The sequence below is a fragment of the Mchenga conophoros genome, linkage group LG3 (assembly GCF_057382185.1).
Source record: "Mchenga conophoros isolate Kocher_MC1m ecotype Shallow Benthic linkage group LG3, M_conophoros_male_GT1.1, whole genome shotgun sequence".
NCBI lineage: Eukaryota > Metazoa > Chordata > Actinopteri > Cichliformes > Cichlidae > Mchenga > Mchenga conophoros.
In genome coordinates this window covers 65,993,637-66,020,457 of record NC_140528.1, presented here as the reverse complement: position 1 = coordinate 66,020,457, position 26,821 = coordinate 65,993,637, and the positions used below count along the sequence as shown (strand labels likewise).

General features: G+C 42.7%; 1 protein-coding gene across 5 annotated transcripts in view; it reads right to left on the bottom strand.

Annotated features, from left to right (window-relative positions):
* Positions 1–176: 176 nt before the first annotated feature.
* The window catches only part of chd3 (chromodomain helicase DNA binding protein 3), a 54,118-nt gene continuing 27,473 nt past the window's right edge, over positions 177–26,821 (bottom strand). For 3 of the 5 annotated variants that reach the window (XM_085266795.1, XM_085266794.1, XM_085266793.1), the window contains 10 exons: positions 26,658–26,815; positions 24,804–25,014; positions 24,551–24,667; positions 24,326–24,460; positions 22,732–22,840; positions 20,826–20,958; positions 17,900–18,095; positions 16,899–17,062; positions 16,406–16,532; positions 10,594–11,248 (listed from right to left, as the gene is read on the bottom strand). In XM_085266795.1, coding sequence (XP_085122921.1) covers positions 10,980–11,248; positions 16,406–16,532; positions 16,899–17,062; positions 17,900–18,095; positions 20,826–20,958; positions 22,732–22,840; positions 24,326–24,460; positions 24,551–24,667; positions 24,804–25,014; positions 26,658–26,815 — 1,619 coding nt within the window. In that variant the 3' untranslated portion in view covers positions 10,594–10,979. Of the gene's footprint in view, positions 2,453–10,593; positions 11,249–16,405; positions 16,533–16,898; positions 17,063–17,899; positions 18,096–20,825; positions 20,959–22,731; positions 22,841–24,325; positions 24,461–24,550; positions 24,668–24,803; positions 25,015–26,657; positions 26,816–26,821 lie in introns of those variants that run through there. The other 2 variants (XM_085266796.1, XM_085266792.1) reach the window with 2 other exon arrangements.

Genomic DNA, 26,821 nt, shown 5'->3' with positions numbered 1-26,821 from the left:
TTATCAACACCTGGCTGCTATGTACTGGCTTAGTTCCTTCGTTTTTCACAGAACTCTAAATGCACGTGTTGTGTTTAATCATCCTTTCAATTCAATTCAGTTTTATTCATATCGAGCCAAATCACAACAACAGTTGCCTCAAAGCGCTTTTTACTCAATGAAGTCCACAGAGAGAATTTTTTTAATCATTTCATTCAGTTTTATTACAAACAAAACAAAAAAGGAAAGAAAGAAAGAAAGAAAAAACAAGGAGATGCGTCATCATTGAAATGTTTTCACTGCCATTCATCATTTAATCGGCACCAACTACATACACAGTGACACAAAATACCCAGAAATCAACACAACGTTTTGGAAAGAGGACAAAGTAAAACCAGAAAAAATGAACTAAGTGATTGATTTGATGTAACATTTTAGTTCAGGGGTTGTAAAACATTTGTAAAATGGACTCTGACTACTTCCTGGGAAGAGTTAAATGTATGGGATAAATGAACTCCTGTCTACCATGATTTTTTTTGTTTGTTTGTTTTTTAGGCTTTTTAACGTAAAAGAGGGGATGTTGTAGGATTAACAGGTTGACATCAGGTTCTTAATTCATTTTAATGACTTTACATTTCTTTATTAAGGCTTTTTATTAAATGATGCGGTATATTAAGTGGAATTTTTCAGCATGACTGTATTTTTCCTAGAGTTAGATAGTATGCATTTTCATTTTGCTCATAGAAGCATTTAGGGTTACACATGTCCCGTTTTCTATACACGTACGTCATTTGCAAGTCCCAAATCTAAAATGGAAGCGAGGGGGGAGGAAAAAAAAAGTTTTCATGTAATATATCTACTTCTGAAGTTAGCTCAACTTCTTCGTTTACAGTCTTTCGTAATCATCGGACGAACATGGCGAAGAGGTGCACCGTGTGTCGCACATACTGTGTTGTTTTTCATAGTTTCTTGTTACAAAAAATGTCTTTTGGTAGAAGCTCTTTCTCAAATAGCAACGGCGAGAACAACAGCAACATCGACAACGACAATACTCATAATCGCGAGAGTGAAAACACAAGAGAACACGAATGAGCTGTTTAAATATGTAAATTACTGTATATCACAGGATTTTGTAGAACGAAAAAAGAAACTTGGAAATGAAAAAAATACAGAAAAAAAGGGTTGATTGAAGGGGGCACGGGGAGGGAAGGAAAGGAGGGAGGAGTGCTGAGGGTGGTCGATAGGATTTAATAACACTGACTTGCTTATGAAAGGTTATAAACATTCATAGGAGGTTTCTGAAAAACCTTTTTCTGGAACAAACCCCCCAAATACCTCAAAGCTCTGTACATAAACTAGGAACGAGGGGAAGCGGGAAATACTTTGTGGTCAGACGAGTCCTGAATATATGCATCATACCTTTCTGCGTGTGTTTTATCGGAACATGTACCATCAAAACAAAGTGAAGGTTAAAAAAAACAAAACAAAAAATGAAAGAAGAAGAAGAAGCCGGAGCTGTGCTTGGAGCTGCTTGGACTGAGACATCGGAGATTCAGCCTTTCTCTGAGAGTTAGAAACAGTATTAAAACGACTGTAGGCACAGCTTGACGTATATATATATTTTTCTTCCTTTCTCACGAGACAGCATTATTGTGATTAGAGCATGCTTCAGGAGGGGGGTGGGGGGTGGGGGGCAGATGGAGTGCAATGGCAGAAATGAGTTTAGTTTCACATGCAGCTTCCTGTCGTGGGTTATAGGAGCAGAAGGGGAGGAGGAGGAGGAAGAAGAAGGTTACATGGTCTACTTGAGAAATCTAAAAAGGTTTCTAGGGTTGAGGTGGGTTTAGCGTTGTGTTTGCGTGCGTGCGTGTGTGTGTTTATGCTTGCATTTGTGTGAGGTTAGAAGCATCCCTAAAGGAGGAGGAGGAGGAGGCCGCTGCGAGGAGGCCGTTTATGAGGAGTATAATGGTTTGAGGCAGACAAGAAAAGGTCACAGGAAGTTTTTTGAGACAAGTTGGACTGCGTGTACTGTCGGTGTGTGTCCGTGGACAGTAAGTGCACATGTGCGTGAGTGCTAATGTCCTCTGCATGTGTGTGTCTGTGTGTGACTTGAGCTTTTTAGGGAGTACCAGCCAGCAGAGTAACATTTTCGAGGACTTCTGCGTGTATGCGTGCGTATGTGTCAAAGAAAGGAACTACAATCACTAGCGGGTCAACAAGTTCACCCTCAGTCAGTCAATTACTTTGTGATGTGGAGCTCAGCGACGCTGGTTTCACCGCCAGAACTTTCTAGGAGAGAAATCAAAGGTGTCTTTGCAGCAGACGGATTTCAGTGTGTGAGTGTGAGCGTGTATGCGTGTCTGTGTGGTTTAGTCGTCGATACAGATGACCTCTCCGCTGCACTGCTCCCGCCGGTTGACTAACAGCTCTGCTTCCCGCTCCTTCTTTACAGACATGGGAGGCCCGTTCAGCACTGCCGGATGGTGACGGTGGGGGGAGAAAGAGACACGAGTTCAGTTTAAGCAATTCGGCATGAAAAGTCTTTTCTGTGACGGATACATCTGACTTGAAGCCTTGTGCTCGTTCCTAACTCGATGCAGAAAAAGAAAAGCAGATTCTTGTGTTATTGAAAGTGTCGACAGGTTTTACCTTCAATAAATCACTGTGATTTGGGTTAAAAGTGCATTCTGGATGCGGGGCTGTTGGAGAAAGAGAGCGATATGTCTTTTCGACACAAAAACAGTAAGAGGGCACTGCTCTTCCAAATCATTAAGAGGGGAGTTGTGGTGGGTGCCTCCGAGCCAAGGGAGAAGCTTCCACATTATAAACGAAGCGTGCAACGGCGACACCAAAGTGCCAAAAACTGCAGTTCCTGGACTTTCTACAGACAAACTCAACACCATTATAAAGGATGTTTTGGGACTGGCACAGTGCAATGCAATCCACAGTTTTGCTCTCTATGGATGGTTCCCTCTTTATGCCAACTGTGAAGTTGGTTTAGGTTTTTATAACTCGTACAAGGCTTTTTAAGGTAAGCTAAAGATCCTGCAATAATACAGGGAAAACCCCCAGGTAGGTGCTTTCTATCCGGTTGTTCAGTGATGACGCGACGAATCCTACTTCCAGGCCTAAAGTAGTCTGCGTTTAATATGGCTTTTGTGTTGTTAACATGTTTAATGTTATGTATTTTCTTCTATTTAATCTCAAAAAGCTCCTAAAACAGTCAGTGATCACTGTTGACCTTCCTCGGCTTTTATTACCACTAATCATTTATTTAAGCTCAGTTTTTAAAACCTTAGGATGTAACTACAGCCCAGCCCATGCAGCAGTATATGAATGGCTAACCTCGTATTATGGATGGATTATCTCAGTTGTTGTCCTGGCTGAAGTTTGGTCCTTTTACAGCATCCTGCCATGCGATTACATTTGTTCCTGACCACCGAGAACACTCACGTTAACTTTTATTGAGTGGAAAAAAAGTTAGCTTGTTTATATTATGCTAACATAGCTGTGTCGCTAGCGGTCACGTAGCACATCATTATATAGCAGCTAGCCAAACTTCAGTAACCCTACAAACATCACTGCTGTTTAGTTTTCTGTCTTCATTTATGCTGGAAGTGATAACAGAGCTGTACGTTTTAATTTGTTTCCAAAACCCCGCAGTCAGGACATGCTATATTGTATTTAGATAGAAGCTAGTGAGCTAACTCCCTGCTAACTTCTAACTCCGTTAAATGTTATAAATTCCGTTTTCATGGATGCCTGGATGTTAAACTCAAATGTTACACCTGGTAGAGCAGAACGCTGATCATTTTATTAAAGATGAAAGACTTTAGACAGTTTTTCAACTCTCAGTAATGCCATAGTGATCGTTTGATATATGGACCTGCAGCGGAGTTTAGGCCCAGACACGGCTAGTGACGTCAGACTGAACAATCGGATAGTTCTCTGGTTGAAAATATCTTGTTGATGTCAGAGTTCAGAGGAGAATGGCCAGACTGCTTTGAGCTGATAGGAAGGCAACCTAACTCAAATGACCACTTGATACAACGAAGGTACAGAGAAGGACAAATCTAATGCAACTCCTCTCTACTAAGAACAGGAAACTGAGTCTCAATTTCTGCTGCAACATTGAATCAGCCTTGAATCAGTGGTCCAGATCGGTCCCCTAGTACCAACTGAGCATCATTTAAACACCAAAATCTGGACCAAAATCTCTGACGGATGTTTCCAGCACCGTGTTGAAACTGTGCCACAAATAATTAAAGCAGCTCTGAAGGCTAAAGGGGATCCAGCCCATTAGGTAAGCTGTACCTAATGATGTGTGGTGAGTGTGTATAAGTCAATGTTTTGCAACATGGTGCAATTCAAAATCTTACAAACAGCAATTTTCATTCTATTGCGGGGCGATCGTGGCTCAAGAGTTGGGAGTTCGCCTTGTAATTGGAAGGTTGCCGGTTCGAGCCCCGGCTTGGACAGTCTCGGTCGTTGTGTCCTTGGGCAAGACACTTCACCCGTTGCCTACTGGTGGTGGTCAGAGGGCCCGGTGGCGCCAGTGTCCGGCAGCCTCGCCTCTGTCAGTGCACCCCAGGGTGGCTGTGGCTATAATGTAGCTTGCCATCACCAGTGTGTGAATGCGTGTGTGGATGACTGGATATGTAAAGCGCTTTGGGGTCCTTAGGGACTAGTAAAGCGCTATATAAATACAGGCCATTTTTTTACCATTTCTATTTTTTGGCGAATAAGTCCCACCCAAGTGTGATTTTTAATACTTTTAATGAGAAAACTTGCATAATACAGTACATCAATATATCATTTTACATATCCAGTATCAAGTTTGTTTACAATATTGACCAAACCTCAGAATGCATAACTATTAACCTGGACAGAGTGAGGGCAGCAATGAGTAAACACACACTTTATCCACAAGCACGCACACGGTCACACAAGGACACAGATGCACACACACACAAGCACACATAAAAATTAAGTTCTTTGCACAGCTGGCCAGCAAAAGGATCTGTGCTTCCCACATTTGCGCACCATCATGAATCTGCTCAGGGAGTACAACGGGGAGTTTAGCGCTCCTTTCGAAACAAGGCCAAGAATGGACCAAAAGAGGTCTGACTTGCGCCACAGGGAAAGAAGTGCCATAACACCCCTGTGCAGATCAAAGATGTCATACGAAGTGTATTGAAGTGAAGACGTTTGGTGGGGGTGGAGGGGTGTTGAAGCCGTGTGCGTCTGTCTGAAACCAGAGGGGGGGACCGCTTATGGGGAAACGTATGGCATTTCGCCAGTGGAGGCCAACAGAGGAGATCAAGAGAATGAGCCAGTAGAGAGTTAGTGTGTGGGACAAGCAAAATCTGATAAGAACCAAAACAAATCGAGGTAAAGACTGGGTGAAAGAGCAGGAGAAATGAGGAGTTGCATAAAAAAAAGAAAAGCTGCAGAAGACAGAAGACTGTTCAAATAATGAGAAAACACTCTCTCTTTAATGTTCTTACAGCAAATCACAGTACGCCTTAAAAATCTTCAATTCATAATCTTTAATGAAGGAGTCATCAAATCAGAACAACAACTCTGGTTATTGTGTTTTTTAGAAATCGGTACTTAATGAGTGCACCTCGTGGCAGAGTTGCACCATATTTGGACACCAGGGACTCACAGGAATGGACCAATGCTTGTTGTTTCTGATTTTATCTCAGTGAGAACAGCCTCACTGCTGGCTGTTTACGCTTCGCTTCCTGCTGGCGCTCTTTCACTTTAAAAGCACTGCCATGGCAAAAAAGCAGGGAAATCTTTACTATTAATTAGTCACATAAACCCAAAACACGTGGATGTCCCAAAGTCCTTTTTTTGTTGTTGCTGTTTTTGATTTTGAGCTTTGCTGGTAAATGCTGAATGCTGCGCCTGGTCGCACTGGTGGAATTTGTCAGATTTTATAAGTGTGAAAACAATCACCGTGAGATAATGCTGCCAAAAAAAGCCAAAGGAAAGTCATTAAATATAACCATTAAAGGTAATTAAATGCTCGACATCTGAATCTTTAATTTGAAAAAAGGTCTACCCAACAACAACATTTCAGGTTTCACCTGCTGAAAAATGGGACTCAGTTCTAAAGATTAAGGACTCTGAACCCTCACAAACCCACAGCACCTCTTCAGCAGGGCCCAAAAAAGGCATTCAAGGTAAAGAAGGAGTGGAGATAAAACAGGAGGAGAAATTCAATGAAGCACTTGTACTATACCAGATAAAGATTCCCTCAGCGATGTCTGCAACAGTGTACATGTCTTTCTGCTGCCAAAGTAACTCTGCAATACTTCAGCTCTATCTACTCAAGCTCCTCCCCTTCCCAGCCCCCCCAGCGTTGTGTGCAAGCTCTCAGAAAAGCCATCTTCTCCTCAGCCTGAAACTCTGGACTGAGCTGGATGGTGCATCTGAAATCTAAAAGGCAGTAAAAATGATTCCTGGCCAACATGTCAGTCTGTGTCTCTCCCTTGTAGGTCCTGCCTACTCTTTGATAGAAGTGAATGCTGCCAGGTTGGCAAGAAAAGCAGCATTTTTTCCCCTCGCTGAAAAGCTTTGCGTGAGTGCATCAATACAAAAACCTCTCACCAAGAACAACCCTGTGTCTCTAAACTGTCAACTTTTCAGGAAGTAAAAAAAGAAGAAAAACAAAACAAAACACAAAAACGCGGGCTTGTTTTTTAGAAATCTATAGAGCCCAACTGAGAGAGAGAAAGAGAGGAAAAGTAAGACGTGCATGTAGCAGGAGGTTCACATACAACTGAGAACGAAGAATATGCTTCTGGAGGTACAAATCGTAAAATCGAGCTCTGAAACTGTGAGTGGTTTTATTTATAGGCTAGAGAAAGGACATCCCCACTCCAGAAAATTGTCAGGAAATAAAGATTATCCCCCAAAAAACATATTGGTAAATTATTCTTTACGTATCCTTCGTGACCCTGAATCTTTTTCTATTCTCAGTCTTACTAATACCTGAAGCCTCACAAATAATTTCTAAACCTCCCTCAGGTGGCTGTGACAAGGAGGTAGAGCAGATCATCTACTAATGGGAAAGCTGTTGGTTCGATTCCTCGGGCAAAATACTGAACCTCAAGTTGCGCCTGATGTAGTCATCAGAATGTAAATATGTCGGCTACAAAGCGCTTAGATGTACAAAAAAGAGGTTGTGTGAATACAAGTAGAGCAGAAAAGTGCTATATAAGAATCAGTCCATTCAAATGAATGTGACTGCCATGTTATCTGACTACTAATACAGACAGCAGCCTAATGTCTCCAAACACATATTTGTGTTAAGATGTAGACTCTTTCCAAGGTAGAAGATATTTGATACTGGAAGCTTTCTGGCCTTCATTTGTAGTTTGCTTGTCCAGAGTTTAATGATTAACCACATGTGAGCAGGCTTCAGCTGCTCACGGGCGCAATCTGTGTTAAGATATCATCAGCCGATATTAGCTAATTGACAATCGAACGATATCGACATTTATAACGGCTGATAAATTTTAAAAAAGAAATGGAAGAACCATCATTAGCCATCACTGACGTTGCATAGTTTTCCCACCAGAGGGCCTTCTGCAACATCCCTTTTGGCAATCCGGTCGTTAAGTGATGACGTGACGAATCCTACTTCCGGGCCTAAAGTAGTCTGCGTTTAATATGGCTTTTGTGTTGTTAACATGTTTAATATTATGTATTTTCTTCTATTTGATCTCAAAAAGCTCCTAAAACAGTCAGTGATCCCTGTTGACCTCACTCGGCTTTTATTACCGCTAATCATTTATTTAAGCTCAGTTTTTAAAAACTTAGGATGTAACTACAGCCCAGCCCAGTATATGAATGACTAACCTCGTATTGTGGATGGATTATCTCAGTTGTTGTCCTGGCTGAAGTTTGGTCCTTTTACAGCATCCTGCCATGCGATTACATTTGTTCCTGACCACCGAGAACACTCACGTTAACTTTTATCGAGTGGAAAAAAAAGCTAGCTTGTTTATATTATGCTAACATAGCTGTGTCGCTAGCGGTCACGTAGCACATCATTATATACCAGCTAACCCAACTTCAGTAACCCTACAAACGTCACTGCTGTTTAGTTTTCTGTCTTCATTTATGTTGGAAGTGATAACAGAGCTGTACGTTTTAATTTGTTTCCAAAACCCCGCAGTCAGGACATGCTATATTGTATTTAGATAGAAGCTAGCGAGCTAACTTCCTGCTAACTTCTAACTCCGTTAAATGTCATAAATTCCATTTTCATGGATGCCTGGATGTTAAACTCAATTGTTACACCTGGTAGAGCAGAACGCTGATCATTTTATTAAAGATGAAAGACTTTAGACAGTTTTTCAACTCTCAGTAATGCCATAGTGATCGTTTGATATATGGACCTGCAGCGGAGTTTAGGCCCAGACACGGCTAGTGATGTCAGACTTAACGACCGGATAGGTTTTCAGAACGCTACAAACAACAACCAGCGGATCTGAGCAGACTTCGGGCAGAGCGTAAATGAATAACTAGTGCGAGTGAAACCTGTTCATGTTTCGTGTGTCTGAAAAAAAATAAATAAATCAGCCGATATATCGGATTTTTACATCACAGACATTAGTATCGGTGTTGATCCTATATATCAGTCAGGCACCCGGAGGAACATGTTTCCTAAAATGCAGTCTCATAAAAATCAGCTCATGACTAACGATAGCTTAGCTGTTTTATTAGCTTTAAAATGCATCCACTCCTGTAAACATGAAGTCTTGAGCTACAAAGTTGTGAAATTATGGAAAATGTCCCTCAGTGGTGAAGACACTGTAAGTGCACTATTCTGTCATTTTAGCTCTGTTCCACCACGATCACTCGCTGCTCCCGGGGATGGGCAGGATGCATATATTGTATTTATTTTCTCTGAAAACAGCTGCCTGCAGCTGGAAACAGTCTTGAGAGCAGTCACTGAACCAAAACAGAGCTAAACCGAAAGGTGCTAAAATACTCCCGACTGCTGAGCCGGACGATATGTGTGCACTTCACACGTACAACATATTAATGCCATCTTTTCTTTAGATAGAAAATACCAACGAGAGCTTCAAGTCATAGTTTTGCTTATTTTAGACTGAATTGCAATCAGGATAACAGACTTTAAGGTATATACTGACTGATCTAAGATGTTTAGCTTATTTTCTAAGAGCAGAAAAACATATTTGAACAAAATACTTTAATATTTCTAGTAAGCTATCCAAAGTCGTACTGACATCAAACAGGCATGTCAAACAGTTGGCACAAATCACACACATTCACACTCATTTCTTAACCTACAGACATGCACGACATTCTCATTGCAGGCCGCACTGCTACCACACTTCTCCGGTCATTAAGTCCTTTAAACTCAAAGGGAAATACCACTCAGTTTTAGCTGAAAGCAATCCAAATTCATTGCTTTTTCCCTTTAGATACGAGGCAGAATGGTTCATCTCTAGGACGCCACACAGCGCGCACACCAAGCTGGAAAAACGATGACACGGTCCAGAATGTTTTATTTTCTCGGGGTTCAGGGGACATTTTCCAGCGTGGAATCCATCACGCTGTCACAGCGAGGAAACTCAAAGAACAAAAAAAGAAAAAAACGCCTTCAAAGAGAGTCTCCCTTTTTTCTTCGATGACAGATTACAGTCTTCATCTTTTGGGAAGAGCCGCTCATAAATTATGATCTTTTGTATTTTTCAGTGATTAGGCTTAAAAACAGGAAATGTAAGTACTTCATTAGAGTGATATTCCCCTTCAAGTGACCCCCCCACTCCCCCCCAAAGAAAACGGGTGCAACAGTAAGTATGCTTTCTAATACAGTACATGTCTTTGCTGTCCATCAGTTTGGGTTAGAGCTGCCAACCGCTGGACAAAGGCATCGTCTCAGTTTTTACATCTATGCTTCTTGTTTGGACTCAGGAATGCGAGAGAGGGCAAGAGAGTCCATGGGAAGTCGTGTTTTATACTTAGAAAACTTTTTTCTTCTTCTTTTTTTAAACTTTCGCCCCTCGATTTTGTTGTTTTTTCTTTGCAAGATAATCTCGGTCCACTTTATCTCGCTCGCTCTATTTTGAGTTTGGGTTTCATCTGCCTATACTCAGCAGATAAATTCACTTGTTTGCAGGTTTTACAGGTTGTGTGCGAGTTCCAGAGCTTGTAATATATATGCATATCTGAGCGTGTTCGACTGAGAAAGAGAGACGGAGGAGTTGAAGACTGCGGAGGAATGAGGGAGTACGGGGTCAGATCGAGGGGACAGCCTTGTTCAGCCAGCCAGCGAATGAAAAATTGATCCGGAGGGAAATCTTTTTCTTGTCTCAGAGGGAGAAATAGAAGAGCTAAAGAAGTCTGTATAGGGAGGAATTAAACGAAAAAAAGATCCTCTTTTGTTGCATTGTTTTTTCTTTTTATTCGGCGTCTAATTTAGAGTTTTTGAAATCCTGTGATTGCATTAAGCAGCTTTCCCAATCCCACCCCCATTCTTTTTGGCCAAGGCCTTCAAAGTAAGGTTCGTTTGTTCCAGATAAGTACTCTCTCTTTTTGTCTCTGCCCCCACCACCCCCACCACCCCCCGGGCATCATTAGTGCTTGATCTCAAGGCCAGATTTTCACCTCTCCCTTGTTATTTTGGACTCACTCCTTATGCAGTTGATTGCTTGTTTTCTTTAGTGGATCAAAGTGCCGCCGCTACTTTTCTTTTCACATTTCATGTCCGCTTGTTTTGTGTTTTTTTCCTTTCTGCCTCCCATCCTTATTCAATCCATCCAGCGATCTTTTCTTCTCCCTTTATATCCCTCACATTCCAGCTGTGTCAAAGTGCTCTATCCTTGGATCCTTTTTGGAAACGCTCTCATGCATTCGGCTTCTCGTCTCATTTTTGTTACATTCCACGATTGTTTTTCCATCCAAACGTCGCCCTGTTTTTATTGTTTTAGTGTTCACCTCCCCGTTTTTGCCCCTCAGGGTTTCTTTGGTCGCCCGTTGCGCGGCAGGTTCTCCACTGTGTTGCTGAGGCGGTACTTGACGATGATGCTGTGCACCGTGGATTTAGGCATCCTCAGCTCCTGCCCGATGGCCCCCTCTGACTTTCCGTCCTTCCAAAGGTCCACCACACGCTGCCGCTGCACCACATCGTGCTCCTTGGTCTTCTGGCAAACGCTGGCAGCGGTTGGCCCTCCGGTGGCTCCACCAGCAGCTCCCCCGGTGGCCCCAGCAGCGGCGGCGGCTTCTGTGGGGGCAGACAAGCGGCAGACTGTAGTGGAGGCTTGGAGAGGGGAGAAGGATAATGTGACACTTAACTGGTCCCTGTAGGGATTTGCTCTTTTAGTTTGCCTCCCTCCTCTCTGTGGGGGGGGAGGTCGGAGGTCAGGGGAGAGCTACCGAAGCTGGAGTGGTGGAGGGGTGGGGGGAGCTGAGGTTCAGTGTCCTGCTCAAGGACACTTTAGCAGGATGGGTACTTGCAGACACGCGTGCTCCACTCCATCTGTTTAATGTTTACGCCTCTAAAGGATGAAGTCTGGTCTAATGTGTGGGACTCCTTCTAGCACAGATGTGTAGCGTCCTGATGGCAGAAACAGGCTCTCCAGAATGCAACTCGAGTTATTGTGCAAATGCTGACAGACTGCCACGTGTGAGACATCACCAAACAATCCTTCGTCAGAGCATTGTTACGTTTTGTTGCGCGGTTCACAGAGTGCAGCTAAAGTAGTAGATGTGCACTTAAAGTGCCACAGCCCGAGTATTTTTGGACATGTTTTGTGTACTCAAGTGTGGGAGCTTCTCTTGGGGAAGTGCGCTGTTAATGGAGGGGGGGGGTCGCAGAATCAGAGAATTGTTATTTTAACTCCGTCCATTTCTCCAGCTCACTTTTTTTCCCTCCCCCCCTCCCCCTTTCGGGCTCAATCTAAAAAGGTCACGACGCAGCGCAACCCCAATCAAGACCGTAAATGTGGTCTCATTTGCTGCATGCTTGTGCCCCGCTGCGGTGCTCGAGACTGCAGCCCCCAGGCCCACGCTCAGCTTCAGCTGCAGTCTCGCCACGAAAAGGCCCCCGGTGAGCAAAAAAAAACCCCCACGAAGCAACACAGCACGCGTGTGACTATTTCTGAAGCAGCCGGTGCTCGGCCCAGCCCTCTGCCAGTTCACAAGTCACAACACGAGGTTTAAACAACCAAACTCGTGCGGCTTTGGTCCCTCTCAAAATACCTTGGTAGAAAGTCCGAATGTTTTCTTGGCACGGGCCGAACCCAGACAGCCTGAGCATAATGACATTTTCAGAGATAGGCCCTGGCTCTCGAAAAAGCAATGCTTTTGACAGATGTCTCAGTCTGCAATTACAAAAAAAAAAAAAAAATCAAGATACACCGAGTGAGAGGGACAGGAGAAGCACTTGGAGAGAGAGAGAGAGAAAGCTGGCTATTGCGGTTTTTAGAGCTAAAGCTATTGGGGAATATCAGGTTTTACCAGTTATCTCTGCCACATCGCCGCTATCTAAACATCTCCAAACACGAATGCACATGCAGAGTAGAGAGCGCGTCTGGAGAGCACATGCTGTTACCAAACTAATTACGAGAAAATACATTCTGGAAAAACTGCCAGCGAGCCCTGACAGACTGCAGACGAGGAGAGCTGGACAAGAAGTCAAAATAAAATAGATTTTTCTTTTTCTCTGCTTTTTTAACTCTTAAGCCCTTAACTCAATAAGTAATTAGAGCCACGGCAGGACCCAAGAAGAGAAAATAAACAGGCTCCTTGGGGCAGGTTTGATAGCGCTCCGGCTGTGCTTTATCGTTGCACAATGTGTCATTAGATCCCATAAGTGCTGAGCTGAGTATTGAGGTTTCGAGGCCGGACATGTTAAGAGATGAGAACGCCTTAATATAGCAGCGCAGCACGCTCGTGTTTGATTTGGGTAATGTCTATTTCAGGTGTCTATCTGGCAGCCACATCAGAAAGCTCTGCTGCAGATGGTTTTTTCCGATACGGACTCCTTTCTGGATTTTTAAGGTTTCACAACTAAACCTGCTTAGGGGTGAGGGGGGAGATAAAGTGACTGTTCAGAGTGCCTAAAAGGGCGCTGCTTTAGAAGCCATCAGGTAGCTCTTTCAGTCACACGACACGGCATTAAAATGAAACCCAAGACTCGAGCAATGATCCGAAATCTACGCGTAATGCAAAGACATCCTGAAATACCCGATTCCCCAGGCACGCTCATTTCAGCGAGGCCTCTGCAATATTTTTCCATTTTCTTTTGCCTAATCTTTTTCCACAACAACATAACCATATATAGCTGGAATTCCTTAAATGACATCTTTAAAAATAGGAGCAGCACTTTGGACCGGTTTTGTCCATCAACGGCGCACGTTGCCAAGTAATCAAGTTCTGATCTCTGCGGCCAGATCTGGGCTTCTCCGTCGGGGTGTCTCGGAGGCTGGAGTTGGCGCGCACCCTTTCAAATATGAAACTATAAAAAGTGTGACCGGTGGGATTTGTCTGCTTCTGTTTTCTCACAGGTTTCTTTTGCCAGAGCAGATGGTATAAAAACAAGGAGGACATTAAACAGTGAAAATGAATGGCTCAGTCACGCTAGAGAAAAAAATATGACAGCAACCTCCTTGAGCCTAGGAAAAGTCAGCGGTTGCCCGGTGATTGGATTTTATTTTTTTTTTCACATCTGGAAACTCGTTAGAAGTAGAAGCAACTACCAACAGACTAACCTCAGGGCAACAACTTTCAGTTTGAAGTCGATTGCACAGGATGCCTGGTTGGAGGCAACCTGTCTCCAAACAACAGATTGGAGGTTAGCCAGCAAGACATCAACCTGAGTCAGTCTGCACTGATAAGCTCAACTCGTGTGCAATGCATCTCTTTGCAATAGGGGACTTGACTCAACGCATCTGCATAGTACTTATATTCCTATATAAAAGAAAGCCTTTCTGAGCACCTGTGATATTTTACAGTTAAACTGCTGTTCTGCAGTAACTATGTCACTATCTGTGGAGAAATGTCTGAATTTCTCTTTGGATGTCAGTAGTTAATGTGAATTTCTGAGTATGCAGACTGCAACAGATTTGCAATGTTCACTGTTTCCACCGTTAATGATCATATTATCACAAACAGGTTGAATGTAACTGTCAACTTAATCCAATTTAATCACAAACCAATGCAAACTGATTTGGTTTTCTTTCTGTTTTATTGCTGCCCGACTCACTAAAGTTTCTCTGAGGATAGCAACTGACTGCAAGTAGCAAAAGCCCAGGTTCCCATCTTTGAAGCAGCTATTTGAAAGGCAACAAGACTGAAAGCAATTACAACCATTCATTCCTCAGTGTGACTGTAGCGTAAGGATTAAACCCAGTTAGTGATGCAGTTTAGCAAAAATAAGAACGCTAAAAACTGTTGCAGCAGATTCTGAGATTTAGCCACTAGTAATCAGTAGCATGGGTGAAGCACTTCCCATAATGCAACACAGTACCATCTTTTCATTATACCCTTCATGCCTGGTTAATTACTATAGCTTTCAAGAACTCTTGAAAGCACTTTCTCTTTGCTTTCTATTTTGAAGCGAGCTGAGACTAAAAGATAGTTGTCTGTCACGCTGATCGCTGTGTCAGATTACACAGAGGCATAAAATCCTGCCACTTTATGACTGACAGACATGACAGACTGCACCCGCTGAGTCACGCTTGTCATCCATCAAAACATGTGTGTAAAGAGGTGCTAGCTTGTAATTTCCAGGATAGCAAGGAAAGGAAAAGGAACAGAAGATGGCAGCTGAAGCAGTCATTATAATATTGAGTTCTGACCACACAGGCAACATAATTCCTCTTTTGCATTGTCATGATTACAGCTGTACAGAGCTCAGCGGTAGAAAAAAATATCTCGACAGCTGGAAAAAGCAATCTGAACCGAAGGGAACCGTCGTGGATGACACCAACACATTTTTAACATGCTAGAGCGACACTACAGGAGGCTGTCAGGCATGGAGCCTCGGTTTTAGTCCGTAGGCGAACAGACGGCCCACATCGTCTGGATCGGCCCACGATCGCAGCGTTATCATGTAGTCTGAACCTGGCATTAAATCAGCTCTCCTCAGGCCAAGAGCAGCTGGTGTATAAAAGTGCACTAAAGTTTTCAGTGAATGTTTGGCATGACTGAGTAACTAGACGCTGTGTGCGCTCAATACAGCTCGTTGGCACGTTTTTACAAATCTGTAGATTTTGCAAACGGTGCCTGCTCCGAGCCTGAAAACAAAAGCAGAACTTTGGCCACATCGTGAACAGAATTTAGAATTTGAAACCAAGGTGGAGTCTTGAGAAATATCAGCGTGTGACTGCTGATAACAAGAAAATTATGAGTAAGTAAGGTAAAAAACACAAAAGGAGCCACCAGAGCGAACAGATCTGTTTACAAATGACACTGGTTAACAGATTTGTTTTGAGTTCTGCTTCATGAGACGTGGAAAAAACTGCACGGTGGTTGTTTTTCTTGGCTTTTAAAAGATGACTGTCTGTGATTGTAAGGCAGCATTTGCAGTCATTCATTCAGACAATGACTCGGAGCAGCTCGGAGCGGCAGGAAGAGATTTGACTGAAAATGATAAACTGAGAGAAGCTCAACAGCAATGAGTTACCTGCGACCATAAACTCTGAGCTCATTTTAAACCTGTGCGAAGTGTGAATTTGCACAACCCCGACCACAATGATCCCTTTGACATCACCAGAGTAATTTTCTCAGACTGGATCCAGACCCAGAAATAAAAAATTTAAAAACAGCACCACGGCTTCCCACAGGTTGATGAGAGCTCCTCCCGATGAGCAGACTGAATTTTTATGTGGAAAAATCGATGGGAAATTACTAAGACAAACTGAATGTTGCGCCTGAGCCAGCAAAACCATCTCCACCGCTGTCAATTATCAGCACGTTAACGAAAAACAAAAACAAACATGACTACGGCCACTTCAGATACAGATTTAATGCACAAAATGACTCTAAAGAACCCTTAAACTGACGCTGCGGCGCTGCTTTGTCCTTAAACATCCTTAAATCACGTGCTGTGATAAGAATCAGTTCCTGAGCCAGAGGCAGAGCTGCACTGACACAGCAACAACACCTCCGCAGAGAAGCATAAATCTGAGTAAAAGTCATCAGCTTGCCAAGTGTCAGACAGATCAAACAAGCTTCTTCTTCTGTGCTATAATTACTGAAGCCCTAATGCCTCGAGATGTTCGATTATCACTCAGTAACTCACCTGTTTGTCTCTCATACGTCCACAAACTGCATTTTCTGCTGACAAAGCTTTTTTTTTTCTTTCTTACTGTCATATTAAGTACACACTTTGGTGCTTTACAGCTGCTACAGTGTCAGCGGCGCCTCAAACACTGACCTGATATGAATGATCCGGGTGGCATCTGACTGTAATTGGCCCCTCCCATGTGTAGGGCGCTCGGGGGCGCGGGTGTGAAGGGGGCTCCGTAGTTCTGAGGGGTTGCGTAGGGTCCTGGAGGTATGGGCTGTGGAGAGAGACCGTGGGAAAGACAAAAAAAAAGGTTTTCTTTAGAAATTCTGCACGTGGTGATTTTAGGAAAATCATAAAATAAAACGAACCCCCTTTTGAGTCGTGCAATGTGACCAAAATAAAAAGTGCCGAGTAAGCAGCTGGGGAGTTAAAAAGTGCAGGTGGGTGAGGATAATGGGCTCTATGTTTTCATTGGATGTCTTCCATCTATTATTTTTCCACTGAGGGCTGGCAAAGCTCGAGCAGGTTTCAACCTGTCAGCGTTTGTGTGTGTGTGTGTGTGTGTGTGTGTGTGTGTGTGTGTGTGTGTGTGTGTGTGTGTATGTGTGTGCTGTATTTAGAGGCAGCCTGATGTGCTGACCGGGGATGTGTGCGTCTCTGTGCCCTTGCTGGCCAGTCGGCTGAGGATGCTCCTCTCTGACATCTGCAGGCGGGCGGCGATGGGTGGGACTCTGGACAGCGTGGCCGGTAGCCGAGTCACGTCGGCCTTCATGTCGCTCAGCAGCTCCTCCAACTGGTTCAACACTGCAATGACAACAACAATAAGAAGACCACAATAAGAAGAGCCACCGACCAGGTGCTTCAGCTTCTCATTTTTATTTCGTTTGCTCAAAATCTTCAATTAATATGAAGAAATGTGCTTTTTTTGGAAGGTGGCAGTTCAGGTGTTTCACATCCGAGGCTGCTTCTGTGCTATGAAGGTCAAGACCATAAATAGTCTGCTTAAGCAGCTTTATTTCAACAAGCTGTTGCTTTTCTTTCCTCAAATGCTGAGAATAAATGTTTAAATAGCACATTGTTGATGCTGTTTTTGTAAGAGATTACAGTTCCCATCCTCCGGTATCTGCCCTCTCTGTCATCGCACCCTAACAAGTAATTAATCACCGTCCGCAGCGGTGCTGATAAAAAAAAAAAAAAGGTTTTCGCCTTCATTGCGTTCGGGTCTGTTAAGACGTACGAGACGAGAACAAGACCAGCAGTGTGCTGAGCGTGTTATTCTGTCGACAGCGCGATATAAACATGGACGGGCTTGCAAAGGAGCCAGCGAGGAAATGTTTGGAGCTATCACTTATCATTGTGTAAGCTTATCTGCCTGCCGTTTTTTTGAAGTCAGCTCCAGGCAGAGCGATACGGTCAACTCAGCAGGAAAAGATTGCACAACAGCTGCTGCGAGATACGCCGATCTTTTATCCCCCTCTGATTATCTGCCTGACAATCTTCCCTGCTTTCTCTGAATCCGTCTGCGTGCCTCTGCGCAGATCTGCTTCCCCGACGCAAACGTTTGTGTTAGATTTTGTTCGCTGAACAACACGAAACAATTTCCTCGCAACTCTCGGTGCCTTTCATCCGATCGCTCCTGACCTTTGTGCAGGACAGCGTTGGCTGGCTTGTTTCCCGCCAGGGACTCCTTGCTGAGGTGCTGGTGTGACTCCGCCAGGCACTCCACCTCTGCAAAGCGTGCATTGAGCGCCATGGCCGGGTGGCTGGGATCCTGGGTCATGTTTAGATAAGCTGCCCGCCGCAACTGCTCCTCTATCACCAGCGCCTGCTCCAACAGCTGGAGGATGATGGATCGGGAGGAGGTCAATGGAGAAAGAGCAGAGAAAGGACTGTTTATGAATCCGAGGTCACTGAAACCGCAACATGTATATGTGCTTTGCTATGATTAAAAAAAAACATGTAATTTAAAAAAAAAAAGTGATTTAAGAGTTGTACTGATTGTGGTTTGCACTGTATTCTGGGCCTTCCTGCACACTCTAGGCTCCAAAATGACAGCGCGGTGATGAAGTGCACTTCAACACAGATATCAAGTTACAAAAACATTACAGAGCGCTAAAATTTGCCACTTCAGTTGGTCTGCAAAGCCTCCAGGGCTCTCTTGTTGCGTAACTTACACAATAGTTCCACTCCCAGTCTGGATTTTAATAATGTACCACAGCTACAATTTAGATACCGTCACTGTATTCAGTTAAAGTTAGTAACTTCTATACTCTTGTTCCATATGTGCATTTTATTACATTTATCGTATGTTTATCTTAAATGGAGCTTTAAATAATTTAAAAAATCATATAAAAAGTTTTTAAAATCTAAAGTTTGGTTATAAAATCAACACAACAGGCCGTAAAAGTACGGCTGAAGCAGATCTAGTACCTGAGGAAAAACTGCTTGTTTAAGTTTTTGTTTGTGTATAAAAAAAAATGTAAAGATTTGCTTCCATTATTTATTTATAAATCACAATCTTAATTTAATGTAAGTAATTTTGAGGGTTGGACTGTTGTTGGGTCAAACTGGCACTGTCGAGATCGCAGCTGGACCAGTTTATCAGCAGGCTGATATTATCTGCCGTTATAAAAGGCATTTATAATGGCAAATAAATGCACATTTAAAAAGGAGAGAATAGATAATGGATTGCATTTATATAGCGCTTTTCTAGGCACCCAAAGCGCTTTACAATTCCACTATTCATTCACTCTCACATTCACACACTGGTAGAGGCAGCTACAGTTGTAGCCACAGCTGCCCTGGGGCAGACTGACAGAAGCGAGCCTGCCATATCGCGCCATCGGCCCCTCTGGCCAACACCAGTAGGCAGCAGGTGAAGTGTCTTGCCCAAGGACACAACGACCGAGACTGTCCGAGCCGGGGCTCGAACCGGCAACCTTCCGATTACAAGATGAACTCCCAACTCTTTGAGCTTTGAGCTAGATGATACAAAGACTACGAGTGTTGGTGTTGCATAGCTTTTCCTTTAGAGAGCACTTTGCAGCTTCACTACTGGCAACCCATGTATCTGTTAAGCTGCAATCAATGAGCAACTGAGCCAAACAGAAACTGGCAGTGAATCAGTAAATAAGTAACTATACATAACAAATATTTGGGAAATCTGTTTATATTTTTCAACTCTAAAAGGAAAAAAAAAATCAGCAGATATATATTGGAATATCAGACTTTTAACTCACCAAATATCGGTACCAATATCGGTCGGGCTCTAAGGAAGGTCCCACATGGGTAATTGAGAGGGACTTTTGTCACATTTTTAAACCAATCAACCAATTTATTAATGGAAAACTTAATCAGGGTGAACACACTGCATCCTGTCCTAATGGTGGAAATGCTGCGATTAACAATGTGCCATCAACACTCAACAAAATATGTTTCTAAACATAAAAAATACATAAAAATACATTTATTTGTAATTTAAAACACCATGTTTGTTTTAAAGGTATGATATAAATATCCTTAAACAAAAGTTATCTATAATCACACAAAGTGTGTCCAGATCAAACGAGAAAAGTCTATCAAGACTGATAATGATGAGAAAACACTGAATGAATCAGCACATTATACTTACTGGCGTAATTTGACAGTAAGTATATAACCACACACCTGATTGAAAAAATACTGCTAATAATAAGATGTGACACAAAGTCCTTATTACATTCTTAATAATGCAGCGTAATTAATAATTCAGACAGTGGTTAATTAAAAACAGTGAATTAATAAACCAGCGTCACACTTAGCCAATAAGAAAACTGACAAAACAGATGACCTTTGCTCTATTTATACTGAAATCTACAAATCTTCTCAATTTTCGTACAAATTTCTTATGTTTTTTTTTTAACAATGTCTTAGTTGGCATACTAATAATAAAGGCCTCTCATGATTAATCCAGCTTCGTGAGTAAATGCACTTTATGTGTGTATGGATATCTGTGTGTGGGTCCTGGTAAAGGGAGTTATTTGTAGTAAATGCATTGCAAAAGCTGTCGTGTTACACAACCAATTACAACTAAGACAGCGTGATGAGAAATCGTTTTATTTTCTGCTGTCCTGTGCATTCTCGATGGCAGGTTTACCCCCCATGAAAGCCTACAATAATTTAGCGAGAAAATAAATGAGAAACGACGAGGCTGAGGCAGAAAAAGCGATGCAGTAAATGAGGATGTTGAGTGCAGGATCTGAAACATGTGCGCCGCTCAAAAACAGGATGAGAGCTCTTCCAGAAATGCAGCGGTCAGCAATACCATTCAGCTAATATGTGGGTCTAGGGGCATCTGTCATCCGACCATCAACCGAGTCAAGTGATCGAAGACACTGGACCGCAAGGCTTTTTATAGCGACTGAAACCATCCGCTGTCGTGTTCACGGCACACCACGTTCCCGCATACGTGGTATGAATTTGTATTCAACATGTGAGACCTTTGAGAGCTTGGAGGAAACTGACATTTATAAAATGTGCGAGTCTAATGTTGAACGCAAGAAGTGAAGGTTTTCGTGACACATCTTACCTTGAAGCGCCGAGCCAGGAACTTGTTCTTCATTTCCAGGAAGTTGCCTTTATTCGCCTGCGTCTTGAAAGGCTCGTTGATGATGGCGAACTGGGGATCATTCTGGATGTCCTGCCACCGAGCGTAGCCGTGACTGGCGCTGAGGTCAAGGGTCATGTTAACAACACTTTGGGAATAAGACCATAGAAAGTATCTAACTAAGCACACAACATCACCCTGAAGCTCAACAAGGAGCACTTTTAGACATTTGGTGCATTGGGGAGAAGTATTAACAACATGGGACAGATTTGGAAAATGTGAAGGAGGGCATTAATCTTTGTATTTATGTATTTTAATTATTTAATCATTTTAATTGTATTCTCATAGATTTTGAGATTTTCTTTTTCCTATATCAAGACATCTCAGGGAATAAATGTTTAGTTAAATGTCTTTACAAGGACAGAAAGTGGAGTTTGTTGGTCCGGCGTGGTAAAGATCAAAGTAGTCTGTGTGTGGCCCTCAGTGTAAAATGAGTTTGACATCCCTGGCTTAAAATAAAAACTAGAAAAAGAGAAAAAACTTAATTGCAAACATCTGTAGTTTCATCAGAGGTTATAGGATCATTTGTGCTGCTTTCTTATAGCTATCCTATGCTAACCTAATACTGAGTTGTATGAAAAGGAGGAAAGGTGGCCCCTGTAGCCTGCAACACACATGCAGTTAATGGATTGCCTTCATTCCATCTCTAACCATGTTTTTCGGTGGCTATGGCTCAGGAGGTAGAGTGGGCTCTATGCTAACTTTAAAGTTGGTGTTTTGCATGTCAAAGCATCCTTGCAGATGATGCAGAATCCCCTGATGCCTCTATTGGAGTGTGAATGTTAAACAAGGTGCTTAATTAGATAAGCATAGTGGTATATAAGTACCTGCTAAGCACTAACTTTGCCATTTTGGAAGCTTAACGTAATTGCCTTTAAAGCCCAAATCAGATAATGATGTTTAATGGCTGCAGCTGATCGGTTTAGCTTTAAAGCATGAAGGCCAGAAACAAAGAAAAAGCAAGTCTTACTCTGTCTAGAGTTATAAAAAAAATCCACCTTTCTTTACTTTAGTTAGTTTAAAGTTAATGAAGAAGAAACAGTAAATTATTTTCTTAATATCTTCAGCACCACACAGAAAAAATTGACCACTTTTGACCTTTACTGCAAGCAGCGAAACTTGATGCTTAAAAAAGAAGCAAAAGCAGAAGTGCTAAAAACTTAAGATCTCACTTAGGACTGACTCCAAAAGTGAGTCAATTCCTTTAAATTCCTATAGACGTCACGCATCGGCTGGTATCTGTCCATGTGATGCAACCACACCATTGGGATGCAGCTTACTTGGAAGCAAGCGAGCCTCATTTGATGACTTTGCACAGGAGCCTCTTGCTCAAGTTCGGCCACTTCTGGCTCCAAAACCAACATGGCAACAGCCCAAATGCCACACTCGGGCTTTAAAATAGAAGTCCACAAAACAATGGCATTGCACAAAGATAAGTAGCATCTTCTAATCTTACTCTCACACAGAATGAAAACAAAGGCGAGTTTCCTTCCAAAATGGAGCTATTCTTCTAAGCGTGTTTTTTTACATTTTAATTTCACCTCTAAGCAGACTTCAGGCAGACTTCTATTTCAGTCTATACAGGCCTCAGCATCAGCTTGTAGAATAATGAAACCTGAGTTTAATGTGAATACTCCACAGCCTTAATGACCATAATAGAGAGAGCAACATGAACTAAATGACCCTCCACATCAGTGTCCAGCAGACACACAGCTTGCTGTTTACTGAGGTCTGGCTGGCTTGTTGACTTATTACGCTGGGCTTCTGCCGGCCGATAGAAAAATAAACCCGCCAGGTTCATCGCCTGAGCAACTGCCATCAAGGATACATCACGATTCCCGCCAACAGCCAGAAGTCGTGCCGGCGGTGCCAGATCTCGTTCATCTTCCCCGAAGAGATGGCAGCCCGCTCCTCGTTCTGCCAGAGAGTGTGCAGCTCTGCGGAGAGAAGCGAGCACAAGGTAAAGAACACGAGGCGGGTTTACACGGTGCGCCCAGAGCTTTTCTGGGTCCGCGATCAAGGAGGAGATAATTCTGGCTCAGTGCTGCTTTTGTACTGAAGCTCTGGAACACAAGGGGAATGTTTTGCTCGTTCGTTTAATGTTGTTTGGACTGCTTGGCAACGTTTTTGGACAAACTGGATATTTTCACCCTCACACCTTTTTCACTTGATTAGCAGGGGGGGGGTGTTTCAAACACAAAGCCAGTATTCAGACAGAGAAAGTGAACTGAGAGTCGTAGGACAAAATGCAACAGATGTAGAGAAGTCTTATTATCTGACAATGTTTTTTAAATATCTTGTTCTAGTTTTGGGGAAGTTCATAAAAGAAGTATCATAGAAATATGAGCGGAAGCATGACGCTTGAACAAGCTTTATGGAAATTCCTATGAAATTTAGCAGAACACTTGTTCACACATGTTTCCTTGATTGTTTCTTCTGATTACCACTGAAACACTTCCAAAAAAAAAAAAAAAAAATTTACACAGGAGAATAAAGCTGCTAATGAAGGAAATGTTGATGCATGACATCATATACAGTAGTGTGAAACAGCCTTGACCCCCCCCCCCCCCCCCTCATTTCTTTAGATTTTGCTAGGAAAATGGGAAATACCTGCAGCAGTTTGTTAAAACGTGCAAATCTACATGAAATACGGTGTATAAAGCAAAAACGAGAGTTTGTGCGGCTTCTTGAAGGACATTCAAAGCTCAAAAATGATACATTTCACTCCATCAGACCTGTTTCACTGATTTTTCAGTCCAGTTCTTGCGTAATTTGGCATGTCCCTGCTTTTTCTCGCTGCTTCTCTTTCCACCCTTCCACTGAGACCATTTCTGATAAAGTTTCAGTGAACAACAGAGCCAAGTCAACTGAAGGGCCAGATGTATCTCTGAGGTCCTGTGTCAGGGCTCTGCTGGATTTTTTCCTATTTCTTAAAGACGCTCTGGGAAAGAATCTATTTGGTGCTAAAAAACTTTTTTTTTTTATATCTGTCAAACTATGTTTATAGATTCAACTAAAGAAATGGGAACAAACTGTGTTTTTGTGACAAAGTGTGCAAAGACATACTTTAAAATTGGCTCTGTGCTAAGTTTTCTGAATCACAAAATTGGTTCATCACTTGATTTAGGGGCCTTTTTGTGCTCTGGGCTAATGACTTATATGTCAGTGTCAAGGAGCTTAAGGGTCAAACAAAAAAAAAACATTCCTCTGAAAATGGCAAGGTAGAAGAACTGTTTTAAAAATGAGTGAAAAAGCAGCCAATGTCCAAAGATAAACTTTGAAACACCTTCAGAAAGCTCAGAAAACTATCGCGCAGCACCACTTTAAAAAAATTAAAGAAACTCCGGCTCCCTGGAGGCAAAAAAAAAATAAAGAAATGAGGGTTGAATCAGGATCTGTATTCCAGATCTGCTGTAACTAACCAGTGAAGCCACCGTCTGCGATGTTGAACATGAAGCGAGGTCGCTCAGTCGGGGGCTTCCCGTTACCCTTCGGCGCCTCCTCCTTCGCTGCTTTGACTTCTTTTCCAGCATCCTTTTCACCTTTGACCTCCTCTGCTATCAACGACAGCAGTAAAAATGTTAATTAGTTTGTTATTGCAGCATACCGTTACACGTCTAACCACCAGGAACTGAACAGACACGCACCTTTCTTCACATCAGACACTTCGGTCTTATCCTTGGCATCTGTTGTTTCCGTTGTGGTAGGTGTTCCCTCCCGCTTTTCTTTTTCTTTCTCTTTCTCCTCCCCAACCCTTTCTCCTTCTGCAAAAACAAAAGGACCTGAGTCACATAAACCTGTTTTATGTGTTTGTGCATGTCAAACTTGAACTCACAATACAACAAAAAGTCTTATAATGTTTGGGCTTATCAAGTTTCCTTTTCTTTTTTTTGGGTTCACCTGATTTCTCCTCTTTAACTTCTGAATCCTGCTTAGATGTGTGTTTAGTCTCGTCTTTAGTCTCCTCCTGTGCTTTCTTCTCCTCTGTAGAGGCAGCTGGGTTATCGGTCGTGTCTTTCTTCTCGTCCTCTTTCGTGTTGCTGTCGTCTTTGCTTTCAGTTTTTTGAACGGAAGACACATGTTGCGATGTTTCTTTTGTGGAGTAGGAAAGCTGCGGAGAATAAAACAATGCAATATCACATAATCTTGTTTGCAGTCATGTGCCAAAATCTTCACGCCAGAAGTAAATACTGTATATAAAGACAGCCAGTTTGATGTCACCAAAGTCACGAGAGTGAATCTGAGTAGTGCAACTTCTCAATCACAAGGCAGGACAATCCTAAAACACACCCTGCTTTATTATCTTTTTCACTCTAATGCTGATCATCCTTCTAGCCATTTTCTCCCGCTTATCCAATTCAGTGTCATGGTTCGGCCTATTCTAGCAGCCATAAGGTGAGAAGCGGGTCACACTATGGACAGATTACAGGTCGCCGGTCTCTTGCACGGCTAACACAGAGGGGGTTTCAAGAGTATTCACAGTCACATCCAAACCTATGGAAATTTCACAGTCACCAGTAAACCGAACCCCACTACCCGTAGTTCTTTGGACTCTTGGAGGAAGCCGGATTACCCCGAGAGGGCCCACGCAGACATGAGGAGAAAATGCAAATTCCACACAGAAAAGAACCGGCCAGGTGGCCCAGGACATCGTAACAGTCAAGTAAACAAGACCCCAGTCACACAGGCCTAGAGACATGTTGGCAACTACCAGTCATTAAGGAGAAACGTGCTTTCCCCAAACACGGTGGTAAAAACTGTCAATGGAAGTGATGGACTTGTCTGCAAACACTGGTAAACTGCTCTAAGAAACTGAGCGTGACACAAACTCGACAGGTTGAGTTCAATTCAATTCAGTTTTATTTATTTGTCACTAAATCAGAACAACAGTTGCCTCAAGGTGCTTTATTTTGTAAGGTAAGGAAGGACTCTATATTAACAGAGAGACAGCCCCAACAATCAAACAACTCATTTGCTAACAGTTGGAAGGAAAAAGTCCCTACAAGCAACCATGGCAATCTGCTAGCAACCAAAGCAGTCACCGGGAACCACTCCCAACCAGTCAGGGGATACGTTTCCCTAGCAACCAGAAGTTGTCACATCCCATATGGCCAACAACTCTCGAGCATATTTGCAGAACGTCCCGTGAGAAAGCCCCACATTTGCAACCAGAAGAGTCGCCCTCTGCTGGCTGTTAAACAGAACGCAGGTTAAGATGCACCATAACTGGCTTTTCAGTCCTATATCCATCTTTTATATACAGTCTACGGTCACACAGGGAGAAATCTCTTCGATGGCCACAATAAATCTTCTAATTAGCTTAATAAATTTATACAAAAAATTGCACAATTTGTTGTGGAAACATGCTACATCAGAGAAATAATAAGGTAATAAACAGACCACCTGTTCATTTGCCACTATGGCCTTAATAGTCTTAAAATTTGAGTGGTGGAATATTTTTTTTGTGTTTTTCTGTCTTTTAAGCTTTAAACTGAGTACCATACTGCATGAAACTGCTGATACCGTGAAACTGATTGCATAGATAATTTTAAGACTGCAATGCCTGCATGTAAAATATAATTTTTAATTTTCAGTGAAAGGAGGATATGTGCAACAAATAAGAGATTTGTGAAATAAGTCAGAGGTTTTACTGACAAAACAGAAATATGCATAAATATTAAGATTATTGGAATAATTGAGAAGACACTGTACTGCATGCAGGTTTTGATTTGCATTTTGAGGACCAAGTCCCACCTCTGTAGGGTCTGCAGTTTTGTTGCCATCCACCTCTTTCCTTTCGTCCTTCTCCTTCAGTTTCTCTTTTTCCACAAGGGCCTCAACGTCCTCCTTGTCCTCCTCCTTTTCTCCCTCCTTCCCATTCTTTTCCATCTTCTCTGCAGGAGCAGGGGTCGCTGCAT